The sequence below is a fragment of the Cyclospora cayetanensis genome, unplaced genomic scaffold, assembly GCF_002999335.1.
Source record: "Cyclospora cayetanensis isolate NF1_C8 unplaced genomic scaffold, CcayRef3 CcayRef3_contig_88, whole genome shotgun sequence".
NCBI lineage: Eukaryota > Apicomplexa > Conoidasida > Eucoccidiorida > Eimeriidae > Cyclospora > Cyclospora cayetanensis.
Genome location: NW_020312761.1, coordinates 24,994 through 45,030, shown reverse-complemented (window position 1 = coordinate 45,030; position 20,037 = coordinate 24,994). Strand labels below are relative to the sequence as shown.

Here is a 20,037-nt window from a genome sequence, read left to right as displayed (position 1 = left end):
AATAAAAGAAGTGGCAATGCTGTGGGAGTGTGCGCGAGATGTTAAGTGCAAGTCAAATGCTCGGAGTATCTATGCTTGGTGAAGCGATACCATACATATGCCGCATGCAGAACTGTGCGTCCTGGCAGCCGCAGCGTTGCAGTGCAAGTGAGCTGGTCTTATCGAATGGACGTATCCATCATAGCTGACCCTCTCTCAGGGTATCCGAACTGTGAAGCGAGGTGGCAAGGGAAAGGAGTTCCCCCGGAAATGATCTTCCATTAAGTTTGCTTGGGGTGAAGTGTCTTTACAATGGCATCGTGGGTTGAATGTGACAGTCCCTATGCCTCTCCCATCTAAGGGTAGTGGTTGGACCCAGATATTCTAAGCTTTTCCCGTTGGCGCCTTTGGTACACTGTAACTCCGAAAATGAGAAGCTAGCACACACAGGGCAAATATCACACCCGGACACCCCGTTGCAGCTACTGGCCAATAAGCCATGTCTGGGTCACAAGACTGAAGTCAAATATATTTCAAAGCACTCTTGTTCGTGAGGCAACTTGACACCTTCGTTGATGAGCACACCCCATGAGTAACTTCAAATTTCGCGTCTGCACAATGCCGTGCAGCGCTATAGTGGGGGACGTTATAGCACTGAGGAAAAGGAGACATTGACAGCTCTTTGGCCATAGATGCAAGGCCCGCATGGCGCTGAACCCTCGGGTTGCTTTCCTTGGAGTCCGAGTCGTGCGTGAGGGGTTGGAATAAAGGCGACAGCACGGCGTCGCTCACTCCCAATGGCCCCAGAGGGCTATGCCCTGAGATATCCTGCTGCAGATCAGATCCCATTATACAACATCACTTCCATATTTTATTGAGCAACAACCCCATCCACCGCCTACTTTCCCAGGGAGTTTGGCGGCATGCAGGGTGTCGGGGGAGTGGCAGACAGCCTTGCATGGGCAGCAACAGCAGATGCATCGTAAGATGAAGCAGACTAGCTGAACAACAAAAAGAATGACGAGGATAGGGATGAAACAAATGAACAATAGGAGAGACAGGATAAACATCTTCGGAAGGTGTAGGTGGTGTCAGGAATGTATCTTCGAGTTCTGAGTGGGCCTAGATTCTCAGCGTTTTGGTACGAGAGCAAATAAACGAGGTTTACAAATAAAACTTCAAAGAGGTCGAAATGGCTGAAATGGCGTTTATGCTCAAGGACAGTACACGAAGATTTCAGGCTTGTGCCTAGCTCGAGGTCACTTGAGCGGCTCACGGCCTGGGTACCGAAGCGTCGGCCCTTCTAAGGAAATAAACGGCCAGAAAGTACAGCAAAAGGCTAAATAGATTGAGGATCACAGTCGTGCAAAAAAAGGATCAATTGGGGGAGAAACAAACAAAGACGACCACGCAGCGAGCTACCTCTAGCGCCGCTACTGCTCTCCCTCACTGGCACGACAGTACGCTAACAGTGGCACCACAGTACACTAACAGTGGCACCCAGGGACAGTTCCCTAGACCTTCTAAAGGCTGAAAGTTCACAACGATGCTGAATATTTAAAGGTGATGTACGTTGTATCAAAATAATGCCCACGTTTGGGGACGCGGATCGCCAGGCATAGCGTGGCCAGTCGCCCGTGTGGCTCTTGAAAATTGGGATGATGAGGAGGGAAAAGCAAACAAATTTCATGCAAAGTGTCGTTGCCAAATAGATGAGCCCCAGTGTAAATAACCAGGGTCACCAACAGGCAATTCTTTCTCAGAAGCCTGCTCTGGACACACCTGCTCTTTACGTAAGTAATACAGAGTAAGATGCTAATCTAGCCATAAACACGTGTATAGATCCACCCTCGCAACTTGTGGACTCAAGCAACAATTATGAGGTGGTCAGTAGAGCACCGGTGGACTGGCTGAGATGCCTACAGAGGGGCCAAAAGGGGAATGACTGCAGCGTCTCAATCTCAGAGTGGCTGAGCCTGCACTTCAGATTGGAGACGCACCCTATGCGGCGCCTCACAAAGCTACAGCAAGTCACCTTCTAAACGTGCCTTCTCTTGATGAGTAAAGGTAAAGAAAAAGAAGTCAACAGACGGCACATACTGCGCTGGTTATGGTATGCAATCTGCATTCCGCAGAAACTTTAACCCCTGCTTCTCTCACTCTCTAGAATTCGCTGTCCCCCGCACTGTTGCTGTTAGGGAGTCGATGACAGAGTGATAAAGAGGGAAGATGTGGGTTACAAGGATCTTAGATGGATTCTAAGGAAGCTAAGGTCCAACAAGCCGAACTGAGCAGAGGTGCTATCATTTCCTCAAAGAGCATACGTACACCGCAAAAGCCAAGAAGGCCAGACTTGCTAGAGGTGCTCCCTTCCATACATACACCATCAGAGTAGGCGGGTGTCTCTTTGACACCCTAAACACGAAACTTTGACCAGCGTCTACATCTTGGACGGAGAGTGTGGGAGACCACCAGACTCTATGGTGCCTCCGCCCTGGACCTTATGATGAAGATCCCACAGACATGAGGAATTCTCTCCAGCGTGCAAAATATCAGCGAGGAGCTGCTGCAATTCTAGGGGGCCCTTACCTCGACAGTCAGAGAGGTTTACAAGACGCACCTGGAAAGGCAGCAGAGAAACGCTCGCAGGCTACCAGTTTTCTCTCCATGAGTTGCAAATCATGCGGGCAGAGAGAGGCACCTAGCCTCTCGCCTTAAGGTCTCGAGTTCTACTAAACTGAGCAACAGAAGCATAGCGTACCTCCCAGCCCAGCCGCCGCAGAACCAAGAGCTGCAACAACTTCTTCGGCAGTAGAATTCCTTGACGACGGCCCTGGGTGTCCGCGGGAGCAATAAATGCCAGTAACAAAGGTCTCTGCTGTGCCTGTCGCTGCGATTCGCCTTCAGATGTCTTTGTAGATACGACGACGCCGCGGAGCCTTATGTGTGCAGCCTGCAAGCACACCGATCTGTGTGGTGGACGCCGTCAAGTATGTCTCTAAGAAGGCTTTTTCCGGCAACGTTCTCACCAGCATTTGAGATGCAGTGTGCAGTTGTCGGGTGTTGCCCGAGAACAGAGCTATACGCCCCTCCCCAGACCGCCAATTGAAGGGAGTGATAGTTCAAGAAGGCAGCAACACACCTTGGCAGGGGGGCCTTCGGCCTCTGGCAGCAGCACACGCAGGGCTGTCACAACTTCTGCCTCTAGGGAATTCCAATCGCCGGATCGGCTGTTGCTCGCTCTTGCGGTTGCTTCCTCTGACGACATTGCGTCATCTTGGGTTGTTTCTGCATCTGCTGTCTCTGACTCTGCGGCCGCCTGCGCTTCTGGTGCGCTTGCTGCTGACAAAAAATGAGCTGCTGATGCCGTTTCTGCTCCCCGTGTTGTATCCAGAGCATCATCCTCTGGAGGCGCTTCTCTCACGTCTGCGGCTTTAGTTTCTTCGACGAAAGAGCATGCATCATCAAGGCCGCCCTGTGGATGCGCTGCAGCACGAGCAGCCTGAGGCAGCACCCCACTGTGCTGACGAGCTGCCGCTGCTGCATCCAGCAGCGCGTCACAGTCCACAAGCAGCTGCTGCATGTCTGACTCCCTCAGCAGCCCCTGCGAGAAGAGCAACAGCCACAGCAGCAGCACGTTCACTAAGCGTGTTTCTGAAAGCCCTTTTCCCCCCGTTTGCTCAAGGGCGTTCAGCCATGCATTTGGGAGATGAAGAAGAAGTGTGCGGGGGCACGACGTCCATATCCAAGAACAAAGAAAGAAACATGCGTGCGGTGCACTCCACTCAGCGTCCAACACCCTGGCCTGGTGTGGGGCGCTTATTAGAAGCGAGTGTATATGTATGCCTTTACGTGAAGGGTTTGGGGGCAGAAGGCCTCTAGCAGAGAGACTACAAGGCCCAAGTCGCCAGTGGCTTCCTCGATTGCAGCACGAGCTCGCGAAAGCTGCTGCTGCTGCTGCACCAGCATGGGGGGATGAGTGCCTCCGCTCGCTGCGGCTTGCCGCAGCGCCTGCTGCTGCATCTGTAGCCAGAGACTTGCAATGGGGAGCAGGGCATGCACAGCGACGGCGGCGAGTTGTAGCAGCTGTTGCAAGGCCAAACTTTCGAAATGACCCCACGCGCAGATTGCGAGAGAAAGCCGGCTGCACTGGTGCACTACCTGCAGCAGCGGCTGCAACAAGTGCAGGTGTGTGTCGCCTAAACCTTCTGGGACAGATACAGCAGCAGACTTAGGGGAGAGGCCTGAGTAGTCCGCACTAGCCCCTAATGATGTCGCTAGGTGGGGTACGTGTCGAAGCTGCGCACGCTGCTGCTGGTGCTGCTGGTGCTGTTGCTGCACCACGTGTTGAATAACACGCCGCAAACGGCACCAGGTGTCTTGCTGCAGCAACAAAGAAGCATTTACTTGCTGCAGCACCGTTCCGATACGCTGCTGGAGCTCTGTTGTAGAAAGCCCATGCCCAGGCCCTTTTCTGCGCACGGCTGCTCGTGGTAGTTCGGTGGCTACATCTGTGTCTGCTCGGCGCTCTAGCAGTTGAAACTGGTGGTGCTGCTTCCAGAGAGTTGCAACTTCCTGCGGCAGCAACGGACTGGGAACTGCAGCAACCGACGCAGCAGCAAACACGGCCACTTGAGAGGCGTAGGCCAGCAGGCTGGGGAGTTGCTCGCACTGAGACAGCCACTCGTGTGGCAGACGTTCTTCTCCGCGGGAAGCCGATGCTGCTGCTCCCCGTGCTGCTGCTGCTGCTGCTGCAGGGTCCTCTCCAGCAAATCGCTCGACGTGAGGCAGCACTAGCGAGAGCAGCCGCTCCTCAACGCGGCGGCGAGCCCTAAGAGAAGATATTAGCCACATGCGCAAACGGAGATATAGACACATACCCCCAATGCATGGGGAGGCAAGTAACGCACCTGCAGCAACAGCACAACCAATAGCAACACGAGTGGCAGCAGCACCAGCAACAGCAGCAGCAGTAACAGCAGCGCCAGCACAGCAGCAGTAAGAGCAACGCCAGCAACAGCAGCAGCAGTGACAGCAAGAACAGCCCTACAAGCAGCAGGCCAGGAGACGAAAGATAGCCTGTTGATTGACGACCTCTGCATGCCGTTGGCATGTTAACCAGGCGTCCGCCAGGTATCCCCGTATCACTACGGGGGAGATACTGGTGAGGAGGGTGTCGCGCGCGCCTGGAGACGTTGCCCAACGCTGCTCCTGTTCGGCTCGAAACGCAGCAAACAGCAGCTGCTGTTGCTGCTCAGGGTGCAGCAGCAAGGGCAGGCTGTGGCGGTACAGCGAAGAGAATAGTGCAGCAGAAACTCGGGGAGGCAGGGGGCAGTCCGCGCTTAGCAGCTGCAGCGCACCCAACATGCAGCACGCACATCCGTATGCGTCGCACGCACAAACAAAAAGACACAAGATGCTGCTGCTCCTGCTGTGGCTGCTATTCCGAGGGCAGAGAGCCCTCTAACAGACGCCGCACCTCTGACACATCCAGGGGCTGCAAACCCGCTGCTGTCTGATTTCGAATGCGCATGGCGAGTGCGCCAAAGAGCAGCTGCTGCAGCTCCTGATCCTGTTGATCCTGGTGCGCCTGTTGCTTGCTCGCACACAAGGAGTCTTCCAAGAGGAAGGCCTAAAGGCGTCAGCATGCAGCAGTGTCAGTCAGGCGGGCATGGAGAAGGCCGCCAGCGCGGCAGCAAACAAGCAGCGAGAAAAAGCAGCAAACAAGCAGCGAGAAAAGGCAGCATACAAGGCGCAAAGCAAGGCTGAGAGCACCGGCAGCAGCAAAAAGACGTCTGAGAGAAGCACCATACGCAGGATGCCTGCTGGTTGCTGCAGCCTTACCCGCCAGACGCTGATGATAAAGTTCACTGAGGGAGGAGTCTTAAGGTCTGCTGCTGCCTGCAACAAGCTGCTGCTGCAGCTGCACAGGGCAGTGCGTACCCATGCAGCAAACGCATCTCGGCGGAATTCTTGCTGCTGCTGCGGGGAGAGCAGAGCGGCACGCAGTCGCTCGAATTCGGAAGACGCATGTGGCAAGCCTGCACGTTGTAGCCCTTCGGCCTCCCTGAGAAGTCGAAAATCTCTTGACATTTTTTCATCACGGCTACGCATCATCCAAAGCTGCGAATCTCTGTGCTTTTCAAACGCGGGAAGAAAATCGCCTCTAACAGCCAGGACGCCTTACAGTACCCCCAACTGCGACAGCCGTCGCGTCCACCCACAGGGAGGAGAGCAATAATTTCAAGGGACAGAGAGATGGCTAACGGCAGCGCGCGCGCAAAAAGCGGAAAGCGAAGAAGTCGAGAGAGGGGCCACACACGGTCTAACAGCAGCCGCCCAGAGAGGAGGGGAAAGAAGGCAGCTCAACGCGCAGTAGCAGTTACTTAGCACGACGCCATCAATGAACTGCGTCATCGAGAACAACTGCCCTCCCGCCCCCAACACTCAGACCTCAAGAACCTTTATTCTACTGACCGAAGAAGGACAAGAAACTCTTGAAAGCCGCTCGCCAACAAGTGCAGCACCTCCTGCCGCAGTGTGTCTTGCTGCTGAGGCTGCTGTGGAGGCCCCTCCACGCCGCTTACGGCTTTGCTGTCGCTCGAGGCTCCCGTCTTCTTCAGCTGACGGCGCAGAAAGCCTAGCCTTCGACAGCGCTGCATAAGAGCCTCCATGCGGTGAAGAAAAAGCTCCTGCTGCTGCATTCGGGGCAGCAGGAGCTGCTGCAGCAAGGCTTGCCGAAAATGCTCCTGAGCGAAGGCCAGCGCTGCGCATGCACTGGAGAGAATGAGGCTTCTGCGTTCGCTGGCATCCGCCTCCATGGCGCACTGCTGGAGTTTCTGCCGCTGCAGCAAGCCCTCTGCACGGGCTTCTTGGCGAGGCTTCTGTTGCCGCAGTGCCCGCAAGGCTTCAGGGAAGGCGCGCAGCTGTTCGGCCTGCTGCTGCTGCAGCTCCTGGAGCCTCGCTACATCGTCAGCAAGCAGTTCCTGCAGCTTCAGCAGCCGTTTTTGCAGCAGCAACTGCTCCAAACGCTTCTGCAGCTGCTGCTGCTCGTGCTGGTGAGGCTGCACAAGTACGGAAAGCCCCTTCTGCGGGCTCGTCAAGTTGCCGATGCTCTCACGTAGCGGATTGCCAGCGGCGGCAACAGCGGGCAGCACTTCCTCTAGCCAAAAAGGACTCAAAAAGACAGAGAGCAGGTGCAGCAACGCATCTGGAGGCGCAAAAAGAGGCTCTGCGGCAAGCCGCCAATCCACCCCTACATCGGCTGCCGTCTCAGCGTGACGCTTGCGATAACTGGCGGATTTGCTGCTGCCGCTAGGGACTGCAGCAGAGGCAGCAGCAGCTCCCTGCCTTTCGCCAGCACCTGCATCAGCGTCCTCAGGAGCACGCTCAGGGAGGCTTGCAGCCGTCGAGCCTTTCTCTGCTCCTGCGGCAGCTGCTGACTCTGCGTCATGTGCGCGGACGGCAGTATCCTGCTGCTGCAGCATTGCCCTTCCAGCGGCAAGCTGCAGCATGACGCCGTCTTCAGCCGCACGCACCATCCCACGCACGTCCTGCAGCAGCGGGAAAAGCTCCTCTGGGCACTGCAAAGCTCCGTATTTTCCACATGCGAACGCGTGCGCCAACCACTGCAGCCTTAACGCTGATGCAAGGGGCCGCTTCTGCTCCTGCTGCACCCCGTAATGCAGCTGTTGCTCGCCTTGTAAATAAGTTCCTGCATCCGCATCATGCAGAGATGTCTTGTGAAGCTCTCCGCCCTGTTGCCGTTGCTGCTGCAGTGGATGCTGCAGTTGTTGCTGAAGTTCCCAAATATTCTGCTGCAACAGCTGGAGGAGCTGCTCGTTAGAGTGCCTCGTACGCTGTGGCAGGGGCGTCTCAGCACGCATGGCTGCACTATTGAATGCGATTGTCTTCTTCACACGACGCAAAGTTGCGCCCAAGGGGAGTGTCAATTCTTGTTGCTGCTGCTGCTGTTGCTGCTCCTGCTGTTGCTGCTCCTGCTGCTCCTGCTGCTGCTCCTCTAGGAGCAACCTTGTCTTACCAAAGGCGGGAGGGGCAGCCGGCACAGCAGAGGCTAGGAGGGCTGCGCTTTCAACAAGAAGACATGAATCGCAAAGAAGACTGCTTTTTCTCCTGCTGCTGCTGGCTGGCCTCACGCTGCTGCCGTAACCTGCAGCAGGCAGCTGCAGCTGACCATGCTGCTGATGCCTCCAATGCTGAAGCTGCAGCTGCTTCTGCTGCACTGCCGTCGACGGCTTCTGTTGTTGTTGCGGGTTGTACATGCGCCCTGTAGCTTGGGAAGAAAGACGCTGCATGCTCATGCCTGAAGGAGCGCACTCCGGCGCTGCGGCTGAAGCCGAAACATTCTGCAGATGGTGCTGCAGCTGCATCAGATGCTGGTGCTGGTGCTGCAGCTGCATCAGATGCTGGTGGTGCTGCAGCTGCATCAGATGGTGCTGTTGTTGTTGTTGCTGCTGCTGGTGCATCAGATGGTGCTGTTGTTGTTGTTGCTGCTGCTGGTGCATCAGATGGTGGTGGTGGTGCTGCTGCTGCATCAGCTGGTGCTGTTGTTGCTGCTGCTGCTGCATCAGATGCTGGTGCTGCTGGTGCTGCTGGTGCTGCAGCTGCATCAGATGGTGCTGCTGCTGCTGCAACCACAGTCTAAAACAGCCATCAACGTGGCTCATCAGAGACCAAGGATCCATGTATACTTCCCGCAGACGCTTCACTGCACCTCGTTGCTGCTGTTGCTGCCGTTGTTGTTGCTGCTGCTTTTGTTGCTGTTGTTGCCAATGCGCATGCATGCTGAGAAGAAATGCCATCTGTGCTGGCTCTGCGTGTAGTGCAGCGAGTTGACTGTGTGCCTGTTGCAGCTGAAGAAATACGAGAGCGCCTGCAGCGCCTTGGAAGCCTCCAAAGGAGACCATCAGAGACGCTGTAATGCAGGCAGCACCGGCAGCAGCTACGGCAGCAGCAGCATCATCAACAGCAGCAGCAGGAGGAAGAGGCCCCTTTGCTACGCGTCGAGACGCCATCTGCTGGTGCCCGTACCGCCGTGCGGGAGGAGTTTCCTGCCAATGAGATGTTGTGCGTTCCTGCTGCTGCTGCTGCAGGAGATATTCCCAGAGCTCCCCTTCCCTGGTCTGCCACGCCTGTTGCTGTGTAGAGACCTCCCTGAACAACTCCAAGCCGAAGGCAGCAGAGCCTCCAAAGAAACGCGTGGCTTGCTGCAGCAGCTGTCCGTTCCCTCGTGCAGTTGCCTCGGGCCGTTCGAGCGCCGCTGCCACGCTTGCCGCTGGCGAGTACTGTTTCTCAGCATTGCCAAGCTGCATTTCTGCGAGCGGTGCGAAGCAGATCGCTTTTGCAGCAAGCCTCAGAATGGGAGCCACGAGAGGAGGCAGTAGTGGCTGCTGAGGTGCAGCTGCAGAGTCGCTTGCTCCTGGACCGGCCGTGAAGCTACGCAGCAGCAAAAGAGATTCCCACAGCAGTGCGCATGCGATCGGCGCTGTGCACACCTCCGGGTGTCTGTACACCTCGCAGAGCCCCTGTAGGGCCTTGAGCCGCTGCTTCAGGTGTTGCGGCTGCAGAAAAAACTGCGAGTGATCGCACGCACGCGCCACGTCAGCAGGACGGCGGTACGGAGAGTGGAATAGGAGGCACAAGACGCTATCACGTGCAGCTTGCAGCAGCTCCCGCCGCAAAGACCACAGTGCAATCTGCTGCTGCGGGGAGTGAACACTGTTGCTGCCGCTGCTACTCCTACTACTGCTATCGCTACCCCTCCTGCTGCTGCTCCTGCTGCTGGCTTCGAGGCTTGCTGCGTCGCGCCATGCGAAAACGTTCCGAGCAGTCGCAGCCAGAGCAGCGAGGAGCGCCGTCTGCTGCGGCACTGGCAGCGCTCCCCCGTGTTGTTGCAGCAGCAGCAGCTGCTGCAGCAACTCCCCGCCAGCCTCCAGCCGCACCGCAGCACACGCCAACGGCCGCAACAGCAGCTCTGCGCACGCCTCAGATGCCCCTGAGAAGATAGAGCCTGACATCAGCGCTTCTTCGCCTTGCATATGAGCTTGCCGCTTCTGTACTTCGTCGTGTCGTCCACCATCCGTCTCGGAGAAAAGAGAGCAGACCTTCTGTGAGAGAAAGGCGAGAAGCGCACGGTCCAGACGATCGTACAGCTCCCGAGAGACATGCGGCGACGGCTCCCCCTCTTGCGACTGCGCGTGTGGAGATGTCAGAGTGCTCGGCGCTGGCGCTAATGGCGGCGGCTGGCATGCCGCGTGTGGGCTAGACGACGCCTTCGGCGAGCTAGCCTTCATGTTCTCAGCAAGCAGCAAGACGCTGTACGTGCTCAGAGCAGCCAGAGGCTGCAGCGCGTGCTGCTGCAGCAGGTGCAACAGTGTAGGGCCAGAGGCAGCAGCCGCAGCTAGCTGAAGATGATGCGCTGGAGCACAATGCGACACCACTAGTAACAAACATCGCACCGCTGCAGCCACTTCCGCGGGTTGCAACAACTCAAAGCGCAAATCTCCTGCTGCTAGCCGCCGATTTTGATGCTGCAGCCACTGAAGCATCAAGATCGCTGGATCCACCAACAGATCGGCAGGCATACACAGCGCAGGACTGTTGTTTCTGCTGCTGTTGTTGCTGCTGCTGGGGGTGTTTCTGCTGCTGTTGTTGCTGCTGCTGTTGATGCTGCGCTGCTGGTGGGGACGCAGTTGTGGCAACAAGTGCTGCAGCGAAAGCTGCTGGATCAGGGGAAGGTTAGCTCTAAGCACGTTTCCCCCTGCAGCACTTGGCGCTGCTGTGCATACAAGCTGTCTTTCAACACACACGGCAGCAAAAGACAAGATGTTGAGGCACAGCCGCAACAAGGGCCCATCGGCACTGGTTGTCGGTACTGCCGCGGGAGGGGGTGACGGTGTCGTTGCTGTTGGTGTTGGTACTGCTGTCGCAGCAGCAGCAGCTGCTGCTGTTGCTGTAAGTCTTACTTGTGCGGGAGAGCCAAGCTGTGCAGCTGCGACTGGAGAGGCCCTTTGCCGCAGCAAAAACGCAGCAGTCCTCTTCAGCAGCCAGCGGAGGTGTGTTGCTGCCTTGAGTGGCAGCGGCACTTGCTGCTTTGCTGCACGTCGTAGCAGCCGCCAGTGTCGTTGCAGCGTCTCTGCCGAATCGACAGTATCCACAGAAGCGTTTTGCCACGAATCAAAAGCCCTCGTCAAGGAGCTACTGGATGGCTGGCGAGCCTTGTCGTGGAGCTGGGGTGGGGGTGGCTTCCCGACGCTGGGGAGCCTCTGCTCCAGCACAGGCAATTGGCAAAGACTGCCGCCAACGCCTTCCTGCACAGCTGCTGCCTGTACCGCTGCGTCTGTTGCAGCGAGAGGAGGCACCGGCGGAGATCCAGTGACGGGAGTTGCTGAAAGGGGGGGGGGAGCCTCTGAGAAGGTCTCCTCTAGACACTCCGCGTCGAAGACGCTTGAGCCTCTACGGAAAGGAGGCTGCGAGGAAGCCACGGGAGGATTTTCTAGACGCTGCTGCGTGTGAAAGAGTCTGCTGCTTGCAGTGGATTCCGTTGCAGCTCCCCCCAAGAAGACGGGGGCCCCTAGTCGAGGGGGCCCCCCTGCCCCCGCTGCTGCTGGTGCTGCTGGAGCTGCAGCACACGACAAGGGCCCCCGCAGGCCCCCTGCGACTCTCAAAAGGCCCCTGATGCCGCGGAAACGGCGGGAGGCGCCCCTAAAGGGGCCCCTTGAGGGGCCCCTTAGGGGCCCCTTGAGGGGCCCCGCGGCTGGGAGGCCGAAGCGGAGCATTTTCTCGGAAAGCACGCGTAAAAGGCCAAGCCTTGCGGATGCCTGTTACGCAGGGGTGCTGCGTCTCACGCGCTGCAGCCTTTTTGCGCCGCGATCGGAGGCAACCCCTGCCTCGCTGACGCCTACTTAGGATGCATCGAGACCACTGCAGAGCGCCGCGGCTGGCTCCCCGCACCCACAAATGGCCAAAGTGTGCAGCACGCGAGTGGAACGAAAAAAAAAACAAGCCTAGATCAAGGCACCCGAACTTGCGGGCTGGCTGGACGAGGAGGGGCCCCCTCCTCACCGACGGGGGCCCCCCTGTAGGCAGCCGGGGCAGCCGCGCAGAAGCGCTCTCTTTCCGACCGCCTCCGATTCTTCCTAGCGCGATCCTTGCGAAATAATTATTCCCTTTGTGCGCGAATCTTGCGCTTTTTTCACGTGCGACGGCGAAGGCGCAACAATCTGCACCCACTCTCTCGAGGGGCATATGCAGATACACATACATCCCTTCGTTCGGAATGCGAAGGCCACCCTCAGTCCTTGAGGGAGCTGCAGCTGCAAGAGACTACAAGGGGCCTCTTTATATAGTCGCTTGCGTGTCAGCGGATTCATAGCAAAGCCTTTTTCTAGCGGCAAGGCGAGCGTGGCTGCTTGGAGGCTCCCGCCCCTCTGAAGAAGGCGGAAAACGCCGTCGCTTATCCGCACGTGTTTTAAAGCCACCACGGGCAGACCGTACAGACACCAGGCACAAATTGATGCCCACTTGATGGCCAGCAGCAAGGCGTCAGCTCGGCAAGCGGGGGTGCAGAAGCCTTCGGCGAATGACGTGCCCCCCACGATGCCCCCGCTGCAAACAAGCAGCAGCAGCAGCAGCAGCAGCAGCAGCAGCAGCAGCAGCAGCAGCAGTAGCAGCCTAAGCAAGCAACTCCAAAGGGATGCTGGACACGTGTGGGAGGCCCCCCCCGCTTGTTGCTCCTCTGCAAGGAACCTGTGGCTGTTGCACCCGCTGCTGCAGCGCGCTCAGCAGGTGTTTACTGCGGTTGAAACTGAGCTGCAGAGGACGCTGCAGCAGCAGCAGCAGCACGTTGGCTCCGCTGCGGTGAGGGATCTACAGACTTTCGCCGACCTCCTCTCCTCTCTTGTGTGCACCCAAGGAGGCCCTCACAACCCCCGCACGGCTCGCGATGCGGAGACTCCCTCTGAGAGTCTTCCTTTACGGTGTCATCGCAAGTGCTTGGCAGACACAGCCTTTGCTCACTCTCTGTGCCAAGCCTCACCGAGTCTCCTGACGGCAGCAACCCTCGCCTCGACACCAGAGAACCCCCCTCTGGGAGCCTTGTCAGACAGCGACGCGCCAGCAGCACGTAGCGCAGGAGCAGGAGCAGAAGCAGGAGCACAAGCAGAAGCGACAGCAGGAGCAGAAGCATCAGCAGAAGCAGAAGCAGGAGCAGGAGCAGAAGCAGAAGCAGCAGGAGCAGAAGCAGGAGCAGGAGCAGAAGCAGAAGCAGCAGGAGCAGCAACAGCTCTCGAAGGCGCCTTTCCAGAAGCGGAGGCTTGCACATCTCAGAGAGCTTACAGGGAGCAGCCGTCCTCACAGAGGCAGCCTTCTCCAAAGGAGATCTTTGTTTCTAGCGTTGCCAGAGGTGAAAAACGCACCAGGGGTTTCTGCATGCAGGCAGAACCGCCGGATCTGACACTGGCAGCTCCTGCAGCTCTGCATCATCCCCAGCAGCGACGACTTAAGCGAGCACAACTTCGAGAGGCGAATGCCGTGCATGCCTCTGCTGTTGCTGCTGCGGCGTCACCGGCGCAAGCATCGCTTGGTGCGCATGCATGCAGCACTTCTTCGTGTTTTTCGACATCCCTTTCGCTGCCCCCCCCCCCCCAAGAAACTTCTACTTCCAAGGCAGAAACAACACTCCCGCCAGAGAGGCCGCCTCCCCCGCCACTGCCTGCGTCTCCATCGTCTTCCGTCGAGCAACTCTTTCTTCCTACAGCGCGCGAGCCGCCGCTTGTGCCCCCTCCGCCCCCCCCTGCTCCTCGTCGGATGGCTGCGAAAGTCGCGAAGCCTCCCGCAACTGCTACCCCAGCAGTAGCAGCACAGTCTGCAGGCGTGCTTGATGCTCGCACGTTACGTTCGAGAGACTTGACAGAGTCAAGTCTCTCGGCGGAGGCGCTGGAGGCACTCACTGCCCTAAACGCGAAGGAACGGGCAGAAGCTCTCGATCTTGTTAGCGCCTTGTCGCTGACAACTGCTCTCGACGCCGGCGCGCAGCTGTCTCCCGGGGGAAGCCAAGCCAGCAGCGCTGCTGCGGGCTGCATGCACAAGGAGTCGTCCGAGGCGGAGTGCAGACACGACGTCGAGGAGGCGTTGGATCCAGACGCGAGGTGGCAAAAGCTGCAGCGGAGGGCGGGAACGGATAAACCAGGGAGGGCAGAGGAAATTCATTGCTCCGCAGAACCGGCGTCTGCCCAAAGAGCCGCTCTCCCAACCGCGTCCTCCAGGAAAACAGAATCGCAGCCCAACCCTTCAAAAGACTCAGACGCAGAAGAAGGGGAAATATCGGACTATGAGCAGCCAAAGTATCTTCCCGCCTCCTTTAGAGGGCCCTCCTCCTCGCCTGCCGCGCCTGCGGGGGGGAATTTTGGCGCTAGACAGCATCGCGAAGAGTCTGTTGCGGAGCAGCAGCAGCAAGAAGAGCAGCGAGAACAAGAGCAGCAGCAGCAGCCCATGCAGCAGCACTGCCAGCAGCACCTCCACGTGCAGGAAACGCAACAGCTCGAAGCCCCCTTTTTGCGGGCTCCTGCAGAGGCTTCATACCCTCGCAGTAGCGCGGGAGGCAGAGAGGAGCGCCTGGGTGCCTGTGGAAAAAACAGTTTTTCCGTTTCCTCTGCTAGCGCGGCTTCGCCGCAGTCCGAGGCGTCTGCAGCGCCAGACGCGAGTGTGCTCGACGCGCTGATCGCCGCAAGGCCCCTCTCTTCAGAAGCAGTGCTCGCTAATCTGTACAGCTTGAAGAAATCAGAGGCGGCGCGTCCACAACCCCAAACGCAGCGGAAGCCAAAGCGTCGCACGCAGGAGGCCGAGGAAAGGCACAGGCAGCGATGGGCAGAAATCCGACAGAGAAGAGCGCAGGCAGCGGCAAAGCGACAGCATTCAAAGGGGATCCCTGTCGTTGGGGGCAACAAAGAGGAGCTTTTAAGGCCCCCCCCGCCTCCTTTAGTGCCTTGCCCCCCCCCGTTCTAGCAAGCGAAGGGCCCTTTTATCCTTAAAGACCGAGGAGCCCATGGCAGAACCTTCTTTCGCCTACTCGTGTTATTCCTCCCGAAAGTTGCGACATCGCTTGCTACACCCATCATTCCTTAGAGCGGCTTACAGGAGCCGCCGGGTGGTGGTTGCAGCGTGCGTCTTTCTTTCTTTCGGACATGCGAGCACGTGCTTTTGATGTCTTTACGTTGGTTGCTGCTTCCAAGGGCGTCGATGGAATGACAAAAAATGCGAGGCTGTACACTTTTACGTGCTAAATAACTACTTTCGTTGGGGAGCAGCAGCTGCTCATCTTGCAGTGTCTCAGCTAAGTGTGCATTTCAGCTCAAAAACCTTAGTGGCACCTGTAAGAGCAGCGGACAGGAGGGTGGATATCGGCAAAAGTAATAGTTCAAGGGCACCGTGTTCGTGCAGTGCGAGGCGCGTATTCCGCAGTTGGCCCTGCTGAGTCCACTACTGCCGCCGCGGTTTACCGGCCCCCCCAATCTATGGGCTCGTGGTAAAAGCGGGAAACAGTGCTGGAAAGGGGTAGACGCAGAATGTCAGTGTGGGGGTTTGGGGAGTAACAAGGCAAACGTATTTGGGTGTAACTGACCACGCCGTCGTCGGCAGAAATAACCTGAGTATTCACGTGAGGACTCACATCCAATGCATGCCGCAGTTTTCCTCGCATTCTTGTATTCAGGAAACATACGTGGCTAACACCTTCCGGGTGTCCCTCGATCCGTCGTAGTCTAGGTGGTTAGGATACGCGGCTCTCACCCGCGCGACCCGGGTTCGAGTCCCGGCGGCGGAAGGTTTTTCGTTATCACTCCAGTTTGAGTTTAGTAAAACGACGTGTCATGAGCAGTTTCAACCGTGCCCTTTGACCCTTTTCGCTCTGTGAGCCTATCCTGGAGCAATAAGTAGATCCCTCTTATGGGGAGTAGGTGCTTCACCAGATGATGTCTCGAGTTCCGCCCAGACGATCACCCTGGTAACCACTTCACAGCCCCTGATACTCCTCAGAAACAGCGGCAATTTTCCTTGTTTACTTTGAAATAAAGTTTCTGCTCTCTTTTTCTCGTGCTTTGTCCCTAATTGCTCCGAGCCTGTAGAGGCGAGTGGGATTACAGAACAGAACAGCAAAATGAAACGAGAAAAAATTGGAAAGGCGCAGGATAACAAACCGTGTGGTTTCATCTAATTAAAAGGACAACCTTATAGTGGCAAAATACAGACTTTGAGGGTGGTTAGCATGTCTTGAACCAGATACTTTCTTGTCGCTCTTCACTTCGACTACAGAAGGCCAATACGATGGAGGCAACTAGAATAAAGTCAGTAAACGAGCAGCTCATGCAAATCTCAAATAGTTCCTTTTACTATAGATTGCCTCTTTAATACAACTGGGAATGTCACAACCAACCAGGTAATTGCGATGGAAACCATGTCAATAATATGGACGAAGGTCGTATTCAATTAACAACCTCTACTGCATCTGTTCTAGCTCTTTAGATATTATGAATTTCTGGGGACTCGCGGACCTTTAGAGACCGTGGGAGACGAAGCTGCCGCTCGGCTTGCGCAGGGTATTTGGCTCCTCGTAATGATATCAGCACTCTAGCATTGCACCTGCCTGGTATGCTCTATGCGTAGACCCAGCACGGCGGGTCACAGTAAGCTCTTTGATAGCTGTGCTTCGGGTTCGCCAAGTAAAACCACAGATGACCTGCGCGTGCTATGTTTAGAACAATGAGAGATCTACATTCTAAAACATGATTCGCTGTAGAAGCTACAAACCCCAGGTTTTTTTTGATTCTAAGCGCTAAGCCGATATGGAGATCTAGGGATCGAAATTCACTGTTTGCTTGATACAGTTCATCACCATCTATGCCCAGAGAAAGGCTTTTACTTTGCTACATCCGCAACGAAGCCTCAAACGCTTTTATTCATGGCTCCTTGGGGCACGCTTCTGATGCCCGGGGAACATGCCTATCTCAAGTGCTCTTGCGTGTGGAGGGCTATGCTGGTGAGAATGTGTTCATTGGCTATCGTGCACAGCATCAAAGAGGAAAGCGTACACGAGACTCATCAGAACTAGTAAAGGTTGAAACCGCTTGTACAGAACGGACTCTCTGTTCGATGGTCATTCAATTTTTGTCAAGATACCAGTATGACACAAGCAGGAAAGCATTGGGCAATGTGTACGTGTCCTCCACCCCCCAAGTTCAGCAGTATTATGTCCACGCAGAAGCCTTTGATACCCAGTAGCCGGATCAGTCATGGCTAATGTGCGTCGAGCATGTCTTCGTAGGTAGTTCATTCCAGGATCATGAGTGCTATACTCCCTCAGAAAAGGGCCCACCCCAAAAAGAGCTCTGTAGCGTCTGAAGCAGAGCAAGGAGGGTCCAGCATAGTTGTGGGCATCAACAACATAGCCATCGTTCTGACGGGTAACCCGACCTCCTTAGTGGGCAGCTGGAGAGCTTAGGGAGGAAGCGATCCCAGATAATATATGCTTATTGCTTCCATCTCAAATGTTAATGTGCCATAGGATTTCCAGTAATTTTAGGTGCATGCTTGCAGCTCTGCTCTAGAGGCATTGCATTCTCCACGGAAAAGGTGGTCTATCTTGGAGCTATGTAAATATCTTGTTCACAAATGTCTACGCGGGAAAGCGGCTTTCATCTTCTCTTTCAACTCGCGATTTATGCCTGTCGCAACCGCGAGCTGAATTCCCAATTCTGCGTTCTCGCTCTGGGGCCCCGGGTCTGACCCGTGCTATGGCTTATTCACCATGTAAAATCCATTCTCTGCCACTGTACCAGTTTTGCAAGGCTCTTGAACTATTCAAGTGGCGCCTTTGACGATCCGGGCCACAGCAGTTTACCCTTTTGCCAGCATAATTTAAAGCCTACAGTTAAATAGTGGGCCGTGAAGTACGACACAATTTCTTCGATGGCGTAAGCGACCCTTTTTTGCTCCAGCACCCCTCTTCCAATCCTCACACTTCTTTTAAGGACAAGTTTGATTATGCAATGGTGTTCATGTTCTGTTTGTAGCTCATTGGCCTCCGTGAAAGCCCGTTTTTACTATCGAAATATGTCGGGACCGTCTTCCAGAAGCCATTGCGCCCACTCTAGAGTTCCACTAGCCCACTATACTTTTTAAAATAGATCGTTTCTTCTGGAGAGGCAGCGTCTCGGCAAAGTTGGTATCACTCCCAACTACCCTGAGAAAGTGTTCGTGGATGAGACCATTTCTATGCTTTGGGGCTGCTCATCCATGGTTTAGTAGCCAGTCGGACATCGAAGTGCGCTGTACAACGGCGCAATTTAAACTTGCTAATGTGGCTTTCTGTTATTTGCCATCTGCCTGTCTTCATATCTCCAGATAAACTACATGTGCGCTCAAATCTGTCTATAGCAGTATGCAATTGTCTAGCTCTTTTTGGTGCCTCCACAGTGGGTGGCTAAAAGTGCACAGAAAGGCAACGGTGAATGCTTGGCACAGGAACTTAGCTAAGCTACGCGAAAGCCCAGCACAAGCGTAGAAAGCCAAGAAAGCCGAAGTCTTGGAATTAGGGAACCTTTTTCACGGTGCGTACGCTTGTTTCACAAAGCCCTTATACCACAACCAGACTAAGAAGACCAAAGAATAATAAGGCAAGACAGCTCATGGTGACTAGGCAAGTGGAGGGCACTTTGAAGTCAAATTAGTTGGGGATGGAGCTTCTTTGGCTTGCATCTGGTGCAAGCAGTTGGACTGTCATTGTAAACCATGTAGCTGCCTACAAAAAACACATGCCATGTAGATTCTTATGGCGCTATCGCTGTACTGCAGCGAACAGGGCAAGAGACTAGCCACACCATTTATGCAATACTGAGTGTTCACAGACGATAAGTGTGACTCGAAAAACGAGGGCCAAATTTTAGCGTATCCCTAAACACATAAAAATACAGAATAATAGAACAGGTAGTGAATTCAATGGAGATGAAGACGAAGAGGCAATACGCCATGAAATGAATCAGAAAAGTAGGCACCAGAGAGGATGCTCGTGCAATTTGATAATATTTCAAGATGAGCTGGCAGAAGTCTGGCAGAGGCATTCAATAGCCTCCGTTAGAATGACACGCAAGCTATCCCAAAGAAACCAGTTGGAGCAAAATATTGTACATACGAGTAGGTCTATCCCGAGACGTATAAGCGTAGATTTTTGGCTTGGCTGAAGTAGCACTACTATTAACGGCAAAGAAATTCACGATTGTGGGTTTACAGATGCAGCTGACTCCAGTCCACTACACGATCAATCACAGAGATTGTGGGAACAAGTTAAAAGTGTTCTTTCAATATAGAGAATGGTACGAGCATTGGTAAGTAGTTGAGTAGTTGATAGGGGCCAATAATCAAATTCCATAGCTCATCAATACGGTATCGTGCGAGGCTTCTAGTACAAGCGTCACCTGCCCCACAAGCTGATGTCAACGAAATTGGCTCATAGACTAGATCTAGGGATAAAAGCTTCAGCGGTCGCAGTGAGCTATATTGACTCACACCGATATTTTGTAGGGGCGCAAGTAAGAAACAGAGTCAGACGAAACACAATGTGGAAGAAAGTTTGCTGGGACTCTCGCGCGGCCCATATAGTGTAAAACGCAAGCAGTCCCGTGGTAGGGTGTGCGGGGCAGTTTCTTAGTAGAGTGCCAACACACCTGTGGCTTTACTGAGCTGCAGAGTAGCCCTTGCGCTAGTGCATAAAGAAGGGTTAAGCTGCACAGCCAGTCCACATCTAACTGGACTCTGCATCGGCGAGTGCCCAGTAGCGGATGCATCTCACAATCCTACTAGCGTTACTCACATCCCTGTTATACTTAAATTCCTTTTTGTAAAAAGAATTGCCTTAGAGGAATCTACGGAGGAATATGTCTTGATAGAATGCGAAAGCTTTCCCACCTACAGGGCTGGTATGCAAGCACATGTGACGACCCTACGGGTTCCTGGGCCTGAAGAATTGAAAGTCAGTGACCACCACCG

General features: G+C 55.3%; 3 protein-coding genes and 1 non-coding gene across 4 annotated transcripts; 3 read left to right on the top strand and 1 right to left on the bottom strand.

Annotated features, from left to right (window-relative positions):
• Positions 1-2,419: 2,419 nt before the first annotated feature.
• Positions 2,420-5,627, bottom strand: LOC34621099. Its single transcript, XM_026335971.1, has 6 exons — positions 5,383-5,627; positions 4,387-4,810; positions 3,832-4,152; positions 3,122-3,583; positions 2,741-2,890; positions 2,420-2,599 (listed from the first exon to the last, which is right to left on the bottom strand). Exons 1-6 carry the CDS (start codon positions 5,625-5,627, stop codon positions 2,420-2,422), a joined length of 1,782 nt encoding a protein of 593 aa, XP_026191756.1.
• Positions 5,628-6,765: 1,138 nt separating this feature from the next.
• LOC113146987 (60S ribosomal protein L22-like) lies at positions 6,766-7,825 on the top strand. The gene is made up of 4 exons (XM_026335969.1): positions 6,766-6,961; positions 7,127-7,254; positions 7,306-7,453; positions 7,614-7,825. Exons 1-4 carry the CDS (start codon positions 6,766-6,768, stop codon positions 7,823-7,825), a joined length of 684 nt encoding a protein of 227 aa, XP_026191754.1.
• Positions 7,826-12,525: 4,700 nt separating this feature from the next.
• LOC34623172 (proline-rich protein 36) lies at positions 12,526-15,003 on the top strand. The gene is made up of 3 exons (XM_026335968.1): positions 12,526-13,128; positions 13,375-14,444; positions 14,589-15,003. Exons 1-3 carry the CDS (start codon positions 12,526-12,528, stop codon positions 15,001-15,003), a joined length of 2,088 nt encoding a protein of 695 aa, XP_026191753.1.
• A 744-nt stretch (positions 15,004-15,747) lies between these two features.
• On the top strand, positions 15,748-15,820 carry Trnae-cuc. The gene has a single exon. It is a non-coding gene; the product is annotated as a tRNA-Glu (tRNA).
• Positions 15,821-20,037: the final 4,217 nt, after the last annotated feature.